This window comes from Nuphar pumila, chromosome 13, assembly GCF_984573655.1.
Source record: "Nuphar pumila chromosome 13, dmNupPumi1.hap1.1, whole genome shotgun sequence".
NCBI lineage: Eukaryota > Viridiplantae > Streptophyta > Magnoliopsida > Nymphaeales > Nymphaeaceae > Nuphar > Nuphar pumila.
Genome location: NC_143261.1, coordinates 96,975,899 through 96,988,126, shown reverse-complemented (window position 1 = coordinate 96,988,126; position 12,228 = coordinate 96,975,899). Strand labels below are relative to the sequence as shown.

At 38.9% G+C, this 12,228-nt stretch overlaps 1 protein-coding gene across 1 annotated transcript; it reads left to right on the top strand.

Annotated features, from left to right (window-relative positions):
• Positions 1–441: 441 nt before the first annotated feature.
• Positions 442–3,692, top strand: LOC149819336 (putative pectate lyase 18). The gene is made up of 4 exons (XM_089986383.1): positions 442–584; positions 694–1,585; positions 2,775–2,983; positions 3,509–3,692. Exons 1-4 carry the CDS (start codon positions 442–444, stop codon positions 3,690–3,692), a joined length of 1,428 nt encoding a protein of 475 aa, XP_089842509.1.
• Positions 3,693–12,228: the final 8,536 nt, after the last annotated feature.

Genomic DNA, 12,228 nt, shown 5'->3' with positions numbered 1-12,228 from the left:
ATAGGCACATGAAAAGATGGATAAAAATATATCTACATTTTCCTTACAAATGGCAATCTTGCCAAAGAAGAATAAAGAGTTGAAAAAAAAAGAGAGGCCGCTATTTGGATAACTCCATGCCCCCCTTTTCATCTTGGTATCTTATTTTCTCCTCCTATGTGCATTGAATTGATTTATCATGAATAAATAAAGGAACAAAAACAAAGTTTGGCTATTTAAACTTTATTTACAAGCGATACTCTTTGAGCCCTTTTCACACTAAACCAAGTGTTTACCCACATAACACCGATTGTACTGATGTCTTCAATATCATTAAACATAAATAACATACGTTGTACCATGTGCCAGCTTTATCCCCCCTTAACTTTACTCCTCTCCTCCCCTCCCCTCCCCTCCCCTCCCCTCATTCAATAAACACAAGCAAAGGTGGGGAAAGCAAGGATGGTGATGATGTTCCTCAAACCCTTCTGCATCTTTCTATTTTATGCAGCCCCTGTTTTCTCACTAACCACATCACCATTCAACCACAATCATTACAATGTGAGCGTTTATGACCCAGAAGCCATTGTACTTTCTGTGCAAATGTAAGTTGGCCGCCCTCTTTAATTGTTGCCATCTCGTTGTTTAAGACATTATTCTTTTTTAGGGTTTTGGGTTTTGTTTTTTTTTTCTTCTTCTTCTTTTAATTGACAGGAAAGTGGAAGAATCGGTACAGAGGCGGCGAATGCTGGGCTCGACCGGGGCGTGTATGACGGGGAACCCGATAGACGACTGCTGGCGGTGTGACACGAACTGGGCGAGCAACCGGCAGCGGCTGGCGGACTGCGGGATCGGGTTCGGGAAGGACGCGCTGGGAGGGAAGAACGGGCGGATCTACGTGGTGACCGACCCGTCGGACGACGACCCGGTGAACCCGGCGCCGGGGACGCTCCGGTACGGGGTCATCCAGACGGAGCCGCTATGGATCGTGTTCCAGCGGGACATGGTGATCAAGCTGAGCGAGGAGCTCATCATGAACAGTTTCAAGACGATCGACGGCCGCGGGGCGGCCGTCCACATCGCCGGAGGCCCCTGCATCACGATCCAGTACGTCTCCAACATCATCATCCACGGCGTCCACATCCACCACTGCGTACCGGGTGGGAACGCCAACGTCCGGTCGTCGCCAAACCACTACGGGTGGCGAACGAGATCGGACGGCGATGGGGTGTCGATCTTCGGGGGAAAGCACATCTGGGTCGACCACTGCTCGCTGTCGAACTGCGCCGACGGGCTGATCGACGCCATCATGGGGTCGACGGCCATCACCATCTCCAACAACTACTTTTCCCACCACGACGAGGTGATGCTGCTGGGCCACAGCGACGACTACGCCCCGGACTCGTCGATGCAGGTGACCATAGCCTTTAACAGGTTCGGGGAGGCGCTGGTGCAGAGGATGCCCAGATGCAGGCTCGGCTACTTCCACATCGTCAACAACGATTTCACCGAGTGGCAGATGTACGCCATCGGCGGCAGCGCCAACCCCACCATCAACAGCCAGGCCAACCGCTACATTGCCCCCTCTGACCCTAATGCTAGAGAGGTAATGTATTTACAGCTACAAGCAGCTTGCTACTACCACAGTTTTATTGACTCAATATCTGATATGTTCATTTTTCTAATCCATGTGTGTGTGTGTGTGTGTGTGTGGAGGTTGTTCCTTCTTTATCACAAAAGATCTTGTTCCTTCTTTATCACACAAGATCTTGATCCAATTGGGCGAGCGGGAAGATTGGGTGATTGATTCAAGTGGGTCAAGTTGGGGGATTCAGCTTTTTCTTTGAAAAACGCTTATAATAAACATTGACCGAATTCAGTTGAGTGATTAAAGCGAGTCAAGTTGCTTGGTGTATGAAAAAACTTGGGTTTTGACTATTTGAGAAAATGGTTGTCCACCATTGTGTTATTTTGTGATACGAGGGTATGTTTGAATCACTGTACTCCATCTGTGATGAAATGGATGCAGGGGACAGTCATTTCAACGAATGTTGGATGAGGTGAATGCGTCCACCGCATCTTGAAACACCCCCTTCTTACAAAAAGAACAGAACGCTGGAATTAAGCTAAAAAAAGGAAAAAAAAATTAAGGAGTAGGGGTCCCCGACTTTCTCTCTCTCCTTGGCAGCCAGGGGTCACCGGTGCTGGTGTCACTGACGCAGGGATGAGGCTGTCATCTAGGCGATGCGAGGCCGGCGAGACCCTTGGGGATATCATAAGGCCGGCGAGGTTTCCCATTTTATTTCTTCCTCTTTTCTTCTTTTTTTTCTTTCTTTCTTCTTCTTTTATTTCAGTAAGGTATTTTTAGGTTTTCATATATGAAGGTTTTCTTAGATTAAGGGTTTTTGTTTGATTAGCAAAAGACATTTGTTGGACTTGGAACAAAAAGAACGAAATAAGTTGGTTGGTTTTGTTCCGTTCGTCCAACCCTGAACAAGCGATTAAACATACCCCCTGATATATACCAGAGCTTTAGTTGAAGTTTGAGGAGGGAGGTAGGTTATTTGTGGCAGAACATGGGGGGTTTGTTTGTTTAGTTTTAGCTCAGTAGTTTTTGGGTGTAAGGCTAAAGAAGGTATTAGAGAAACATCGACCATTTTGTCATTGTGAATAGTCGAACCCTTGTACGTGCTCAGGAAATGCATGTGCGTTTTTGTGTAGGCCGGCTGTACTCATTAGAAGAAGAGTATTGTGAGCCACTTGATGGAATCAGCTTGTGGCTCGTTTGGGCGCAGGTGACGAAGCGGGTGGACACGGACGAGGGCCAGTGGGTTCGGTGGAACTGGAGGACAGAGGGGGATCAGATGGTCAACGGTGCGTTCTTCGTGCCCTCGGGTGACGGCCTCGGTGCCACCTACGAGAAGGCCTCCAGCGTCGACCCCAAGTCGGCTGCCCTCATCGACCAGCTCACCCTGAACGCCGGCGTCATCGGCTCCACCCCCAGGTTCGGATCTCCAAATCCAGACCCTTAGACCCGTTTTCTTCTCTCTTTTTTTTTTTTTTGACAAACACTTCGATCTTACCGTTTGACCGTTGACCAAGACACAGGTCTTCGATCCGTGATCGCCTGGCTCTGCACCCTTTTTTCTCGCGTGGTTCCTTCCCACTTTCTCACTTGCTTTAAAAAAGTGTTTCTTTTGTTTTTAACAATAAAAAGTTTGAGAAATAATGATGACGGTCACGAGCCTTTCCCTGAGTCTGATCGTACGGCTGATGTCAGAGCAACATTTTTGGTGCTTGCCAGCACACGTGGGGCCCAGTGGCTCTGGGCACCCAACGGGCCACTCTTTGCTCCTAAAGACTTACCCAATACCCCAGCGTTTGAAAATCTCAAACAGATGATTTCCTTGGTTTCAGACCCAAGTCATGGAATCCAAACACGTTTGGTGGAAGAGGAATTCCAAGTCGTAGCGTAACAAATTCGACCTTGATCGATGAAGGGGTTCCTATCCTTCCTTTAATGTTGCAGGGACAACGGTGTCAGCATGCTCTACCCAGGAGGGAATGCTGGTGTTGGTGGGTACAGTTCAGGAGGAGGTGGAGGGTACATGGGGATGACTTTTAGGGGCAGTGCCGTTCATTTGCAGCCGTTGGATTGTTGGTGGGTGTTGATGGTTCTTATCTGCACGAATTTATTGATCACCATTCCATGATTGTTAAGATGATGAGATGAGAAAGCGCATTCAATGACTTTTTATTGGATACTTAGGGGTCTCTCTCTCTCATTGTGTCCCTTTTAAGGGGGGAGGGGGTGAGGCTGGATGGTTTTGTTGTATACTAAGTTCTTCACACACAAAAATATGTTGTGCTGAGATGCAAAAATTCAAGCTATATTGTTAAGGTGGCAGATTTTAGTTTGTCAGATCACATGCTGTACTTTGGTATATTATATTTATTAATATTAAGATGACTTGCGGGTGTTTGTTTAGTACCTATGAAAGAGGCTCTCTTTCATAGGAAATAGGACTTCTTTCGGTGAAACAAACTTGTCTACAGTATTAAGGACCCACATAATAAATGGTAAAGAGTAGTCAAACATGAAAGATTTGAATATTTGTCAAACATGTATATTCGGCATATTCTTTTAGACCAATAAATATATATATATATATATATATATATATGCAAATGATGTACCTATAATCTACTTTGAATCTCACAGTGTGAGTTGTTTTCATACAATCTAACCTTATGCATGTGTTCAAGATTTAGTACGAATCTACTTTAGGATAGTGTTTTTTTTTACAAATAAAATGTTTTTATAAGTTGAAAAAAATTGATGGTGGCTTCAGGGGATTGAGATAAATGTGCATTCTTCCAATTATTATTATTATTATTTCATTCGTGAATAAAGTGCATCTTGTAAATCGCTTTCAATTATTTTTTGTTTAACTTCTCAAGTAATACCTTTTTATTTAGCTTTATGAGCAAGTAAACGTTCTTACTAAATAACATTAATTCTACATCGTCGTCAAACACATTTATCCATATATGTTGGCTATCTACGTTCGAAGAACAACTATATTGAATTATCAATGATTTTTCAACTTATCTCGTTTTATAAAGCATCAAAGCTATAATTTTTTTATAAATACTATTTTTTAAAACCACTGTATGATGATCAATGTTACCGTAATTTATTTTAACTTTTTAAGAGGTCATCATTAACTGCCTACATCAACACACAACATATCATTTATTTAATAAAAATGACATGTAAGAAAATGACATCTATATACACTTTATATATTCAATTAACATAACTACTTATAACAACCATTTTGAAAACCAACTACTTACAATAACTCCTAACCCATATTCAATGTTTATGCACAGTAAACCCTAACCTCATTATACCAATATAAAAATGTCAAATATTAACCAAAGGATAAACAAATAACATAAATAATTTACAATACAAACAAATATATATGCAAAAAACCCTAAGCGATTAATTTAGTGGCAAATATTAAATAAAATACAGTGAAACATATAAAAACCATCTACACTAGCAACCAAATACAAATAGGCTTGCAACTATTAAATGCACATATCTACAAAAAAAAAGTTTAAAATAAAATAAAACATTCTGCACATTTAGTTTTACTTTTATAAAACTCACCTTTCTACCTAACCGAAAAAATCTATTAGAAGGATATTGCAACTGCATCATAATGCAACAAAAAAATTTCATGAGAATTGCCACAAGAGGTAAGAAAAAATTATGAGAGTTTTAGAGGAAAAAGGGTTAGGATTCTTTTAAAAACAAAACAAAAAAAATAAAATATACAAAAATGACTATATATGATTCAACAAGCAAACAAATAACCAAAAAATTGCATGTCAAATATTTGCGCAAATCGCCTCATATTTGTGTATCTCTTTGAGGATCAGTTATTTGAAGGATATGTACGATGTTATGCAAACTTAGTATTATATATATGAATTTAATGAAATATTTATGAAATTACGACAGGTTTCAATTACAAAAAAGTTAACAAATTTGGTTACATGAACTTAGTCTATATATGCTAATTTAATAAAATATTTGTGATGTTATGGTATGTTTCAAAGTTAACAAATTTAGTTATGCAAACTTCATACTATACATGTGAATTTAGTAAAATATTTGTGATGTTACAATAGGTTTCAGTTAAAGAAAGTTCGCAATATGGTCATGCAAACTCAATACTATTGTTATGCTAATTTAGTAAAATATTTATGATATTATTAAAGTTTTAATTAAAAAAAAATTACGAGAACATTGTGAGGTATAAAAAAACTATACGAATCTACCTTTTAGTGAGAATTTGTAATACCCAAAAAGCATACAAATATATCATGAAAACTTTGGAAGGGTTGATCGTATGAAAGGTAAAAATGTCCTAAAGAAGTCAGACATTAGCGATTTTGGACATGAGGTGTATTTCAAAATTTGTAAGGCAATTAAAAAAACATGTCATTTTTTGCTATACAATAAGTTAATTTTAATCTTTGAAGGTCATGCAAGTAAAATATAGTTCAAGAGATTTCATTCAATTTTCATCTTTTGATCCTAATTTTCATATATTTGAGAAAAAGCTACGTTTGAAGAGTAAAAGGTAACAGGAGGTTGATATGAATGAATGAGAGGCAGGCTTGTCATTTTTCTGGTGTTGGAATTGTGATTCCCACCTCTTTTAACCCTTTTAGTTGGCCTTTCTTGCGGGACGCTGTTTGCATATCTGAAGTTTGTCAACAATACGTGTGTTTTTGCAGGTCACCGAATCTTTTCTGCCATGAGTTGTCCTCAATTGTTAAATGTATACACAGTTGATTGCATTATTTCTTGCTATTGAATATTATTGCATCATATTTTTTGAGGAGAAAGTAAACTCAAAATTTATTAAGACAGAAATTAAGAGTAATCAACCCCCCCCCCCCCCTCCCACAGCTTTACAAGAAGAGCATGGCAACCCTAGAAAAGGGGGCGAATCCACTGTAGATCGGTCGCCAGCAACCTAACAACAATCATATGAAATGCATCAGATAGGACATGGATGAGCAGCGAAGAAGCAGGCCGACTCCGACCCTCATATGTTCTAGCATTTCTCTCCCACCAGACTGCCCACCAAGTGGATGTATTTGTTATCCTCAATGAAATTTTCCTTATACCAGATGACCAAACTTAATTTCACCGCCCGCCGGAGTTGCCGGCATGGCCAGCAGGGTGGTTGTGAAGGTGTTGAGTTAAAAACTCTAGATCAAACCATGTTGGTGCACTGGTGTATTTGTAGCTTTCAGAGGTGTGCCACATGGTGGTCGTGGAGCCCCCGTCATTAAAAAAAAAAAAAGACCAATAGAGGTCAAATGAAATAGCTAGTTAGGTCACACTATCATAATCAAGGGGTTTGAAACAGGGATGCAAATGGGTTGGATCCAAGATGGATGTTGTGCGAATTTTGGCCGTTTCAAATCCGACCGAATCGGACTCCCCCATGTATTTAGCTGTTCTGGATCCAAACGGTTGGAATCCCTAGTTTGAAGCTTACCTCTTCACTCCTTCACTCCCTTCAAAGGGCTTTCTTGCTGGTGGCAGTTAGCCTGTACAAGGGCTATCCTCCAGCGCAACTATTAAAATGAAAAAAAAAAATTGAAATGGGACCAATAAAAAGTATGACCATAATTACCCAAAGTTTCACAATATCTAGAAAGCTCGCTCTTCAAACTTTATGATAAGCTCCCTTGCAAGAAATGAAAAGCTGGTTTCTTTTGGCATGAAAATAAAAATTTTATATTATTTTTACTGAAAATTAACATAAAAATGATATTCTTATAAAAAAATATCAAATTTATGTTAAAAAGAGTTGTACTTTCTTTTTCTTGATCATTGTAAACTCTACATGCATAATGAATATTTTTATAGAAAAATCTTAAAATATGTTAAAGAAGAGTTATAAGTTCAGCAACTTGATTGTGATTGGTCAAGATGTTAAAGTCCATGAGGGCTTTGGAGTAAGTACATGTCGAGTAATGGGTCCCTGCTAAACCAATTTGGTGCTAAATGGGTTTTTCGGGCTTTTTTCATTTTATTTTTAAATTCTGACCTTTCATCTTCTTGATTTTAGAGGGATCAGCTCTTGAAGCACTTGATTCCAAAACATTGGTGGGTTTTTATAAAGTTGGAAAAATCAACGGTTCAAAATCTTTTGTAAATTTTCGAGGCTCCAAACATAATTTTTTCAACCAAAACACATGATCCAGGCGTGGATTCTTAGTAAATAGACCATGCCCAACACATTTATGAGGCCGAGACCGCATAAAAAGCACCCGAGAAGTCCGAAAAATCCATTTAACATGCGGTTTAGCAACAAATTGGTTTAGCAAGGACCCATTACTCATCACCAGATCCTGTCACAACACTAACAATTAATTCATTTATGTGAACACATTTTATACAAATACACAAATTCTGTGATAATTATGCAATTAGTAGTGCAATCTTCCCCACAAGAATCCTATTAACTGATATATTAATTGGACTTTTAGAGATTTTTTTTTTCTTTTTGTTTCCAAATCTAACCATACAGATGGTGTTTTACATGTTTGATTTTTTAGGAGACTAGTCTTGAATCTTTAAGATTGCAACATATGAGCAGGTCTTTTTAGGATTTGCAAATATAAATATTTAAACATTATAATATTTTTTTCATCGATTGCTAGCAAATGAAATATGCCAAAAAAAATATTCACAGTTCATATCCAGTTTGCATATTTGGTAGTTTAAATATTCTCACGACCCATTATGCAATTACTGAATTTGTGTGGTTAAATATTTTATCTGATGATTTCACCACGGTTGACATCAGTAAACTGGCCTGATTAATTATGAACCCTTTTATATGGGGGTAACATTTTGGTAATGGTGTCACGAGATACAAAAGTTTTTTTTTTTTTTTTGCTGTTTTTTCTTGAAACTAACCTTATAGATGTGATCTGCATGATGGTATACACAACTAAGGGTGGGTTGGCTACATCAATCTCGTCTGTCATACAGCTAGTAACGGGGCCCACAAGACTGCATCCAATTTTGGATGATGATGATGCGGAGCCTTGACTCTTGACAAATCCACCACACATTCTTTTTTATACACGAGATAAGCGATCTTCCGACTTCGCTAGTCTCGACCGGTTCAAGTGGAGTCTTTAGTCAAGCATGTTGGGCATAAGGCAAAGGTTTCTGTCTGGGTTTTTATTGTGAAAAGATTTCAAAACCTAATGCGAGGTGGGTTTATCGGGCATGACGTACTTGTGCCTCTCGCTTTTTATTAAAGTTTAAAGTAGAGAGTCTAGGTGTCTCAGGCTGATCTTTCAGAATGGGGCAAGTGCAGTGTGTGGAGCTCTACTAAGTAAAAAATGCATTGACTGTAAAAAAGCACGGTATGTGTTGGCTTGATCGATGACGTGCGATGATAGCATGGCATGTGATAGACAACGGTATCATCGTTAGTGCATTGTTGTATAGTGGCACATACGTGAAGCATTGTTTGGTTAAACAGTATCAGTGGATCGGAGGATGTTGCCTTTGAAGATTTCGTTAAGGATCTCTTGACTTATAAGAATTTTTCACGTAGCGGTTGGATGCACGATAGTGCATGTGGGTTAGGGTTAATTCTCTCAAAGATCACATTAGGTGATTCCAACCGAATATGGTGACTCTGGGCTAGGCGAATGAATGCCTAAGCACCGACGAATGAGTCTGGGTGATCATACTCTTCGTTATAATGTTCAATCATCAACTGGTTTTCGGACTGAAGACCGAAAGGTTTTGTTTTTTCGATGAAGATGTTTTGTTGTGGTGTGCATGGAGTCACAATACGTTTCATGGTACACAAGGCTAAGGCAAAGTTTGTTTCCCTTTCGAAAGTGATAGCTGGTATGGGATGACTATGCACTAAGCGGCATGGATTACATAGAATACATATTTGAAGCTTGATCAACTTCCATTTGGCAGTTATGCACGAGGTAGTGTGCAGGGCTAATGAAAGTGATTCAGCATATAAAAAAGTATTGGTATGTGGCCTTAAGTTGTTAGGCTGGCAAGTTTGGACTACTTGCAAGTTTACGAAGCATTCTATGATCTTGACAAAACGAATAGAAAGGTTTGCGGTGGTAAGGAAGGACTGTCGCTCTGCACTGACTTATTGAAAAAATAAGCCCACAACACTAGGCGTCGCAGGCTGAAATTCAAAACCCAAATTTTCACAAGACATAGTGTGCAACACTATGTGAGGCAATCACACTTTTCCCATTCCTAGTATCCGCATGTTATAATGCATTCAAGTGCTCACTCATCCCAACTCTAGTCCTATATCACAAGGACACATGATGAGGTTCGACTTGTGAGTTTGAAAGTTTTTTGAAATATGAAATTTTTTAATAAATAAAAAACTATTTTGTGATATTTTAATATTAACAATACATTTTTATTGAAATAAATTTTAAAATTATTAAAATATTTACTGTACGTATTGGTGTCTGTGTCCACGTGTTTGAACGTGTCACCAGGGACACATTTGACATATCTTTATCCCCTTGCACTGACCACAGTGAAATAAAAAACAATTCCCTTACATTCTAAAGCGGTTGTGCCATCTCTAACGAACGACCAATGTTATCAGTACCGGTGTGTATCGGCCGTATCTGCAGAATTTCGATAAGCTGCAGGCTTGAATTCGGTTATTTTTTAATAAATGTAAACAAGTATCAAAAATAATTTTAAATATTATTTTAATAGTTTTAACATGTGTTACATTATAATTTTTTATTACAACGATTTAGGATCGATATGGATAGTGACAACATTGCTAAGGACTCATTCATGAGATGTGACTAGATTTGTTGGTTGGCCACTGACACCATGTTTCTCTTCTTTTAAGTAGGCTTATGAGTTAGGACTAAGTTCAAAATCCTCCTAATGTGGAGTTTATCTCATGATGTACTAACCACAGTTTGTCTTATTTTCCAAGGAATATCTTTTTGACTGTTTTCTACATTGCCTCATTTTCCATGGAATATCTTTTGACTGTTTTCTACATCCTTTCCTCTGTTTTCTTTTTCTCTCTTTTGTTTGTTGTATTTTCTATGGTTTTGTTTATCTAGTTTCATAAAAGGGTAAGTTACATATAAGCTCCTATTGTATATGGCAAATTTACATTTAACTGCTTAAGGTTTCAGATAGAGGCTTAACCTTTAAAAAGAATACTACAATGATGGATGAGTGGCTTTTTTTATTCACCTAAACCTAAGGCAACTCTTGAAAATGACAATTTTAACTTTTCTTCTTTAAATTATTGAATGTCACTTTTGTAGCTATACTTAGCGTTAAATAAGTAATTTGTTTTTTTATGACGAGGATCGAGGAAAAGCCCCAGGTGGGCCCCACGACCACCCTATCTTACGTAGCCCACCTCTAAAAGATATGGATACACTGGTGCACCAGCAGGGTTTGATCTGGTGCCTTTGTCTCAGCACCCTCGTAACCACCCTGCTGGCCACGGGCGTTAAATATGAAATGGAAATGCATTATGTCACTTGTGAGGTTAGGCTAGGCATCTATTTGAAACCTGAGGTGGCTAAACTTAAACTTGCCATATATATATATATATATATATATATTAGGCACCCATACAAAATTACCCTTTATAAAATCATCCATATCTCCCTTTTATTTTTATTTTTTTTTAAATGACATATCTCCCCCGTTTATTGTCAACGTGTATTTTCATACTTTCAAGAAGTCAAAAAGCAATACCACCGTTGACTGACCGTGGTGGTAAAGGTTTGAACCCAGCCTATGCCCGGTTGTCAAATTGACAGGCGGCAGGGCATGATTAATGGGTGGAGCCCATTGCCCACCTCTAGTTGAGATTCATTGCAGTTGTGAACTGTTGATCTGTTTGCTTCTATGAAGAAGAAATTTTTAAAAGGTTCAATGGCTGCTTTGAGAGAGAGAGAGAGAGAGAGTGCTTAGTTGAAGATATGACAAATAATTCATTTTTTTTATTAGTGAAGATAATTGCATAAAACTCTGTTTGGGAGCTTTGCATTGGATGGAAACACCATTTCCATGTGTTGCCAAAAATATGGGCTTTGACAAAATGTGGTGTTGGGGCTGCCAACATGAAGTGTTTTGGCAACACCACTGCTCCCAAGCAGCAGAAGAGCATTGACGAAACTGCAAAAAAACAAATGCATACCTTGCACACAGGAATTCACAAATGCACATACCTCAAAAAATGCTTGTACGGCTTTATTCTTCAATCCAGAAATTAGTCTCGTTCCAGTGGAAGTGTGATCTGAATTTCCAAGAGACAAATCGGTGTCGTTGCACTTTGAAATCATCCAATTGAGTGAAGAACCGCAGGTAGATGATTGATCTTTCAGCGCCTGTGCGATCAATCCACCCAATTCTTCAAGTAGATGGAAGATACACATCTAGAGATTCGCCTTCGTGATTGACTGATCAATCCGTTGCTGGACTTCTCTGGATGTTTGAGAGGTTGAAAAACTCCCTAATCAAAAGCCAAAGAAGGTCCGAAGCTCGCCTTGATTCAGCTTGTAGGTGATCAACCCACCGGGTTGAGTAGGATGATAGCTCAACAAGTGAGCTAACCTTCCAAATGAGATCAGATTGATCTCACTTGGCCG

Excerpts from the sequence above, each read along its gene's own strand:
- LOC149819336 (XM_089986383.1), top strand. The coding sequence starts at position 442 with ATGGTGATGATGTTCCTCAAACCCTTCTGCATCTTTCTATTTTATGCA. Across the intron at positions 1,586-2,774 it reads CTGACCCTAATGCTAGAGAG|GTGACGAAGCGGGTGGACAC; the intron begins GTAATGTATTTA and ends GTTTGGGCGCAG. Across the intron at positions 2,984-3,508 it reads GTCATCGGCTCCACCCCCAG|GGACAACGGTGTCAGCATGC; the intron begins GTTCGGATCTCC and ends TTAATGTTGCAG.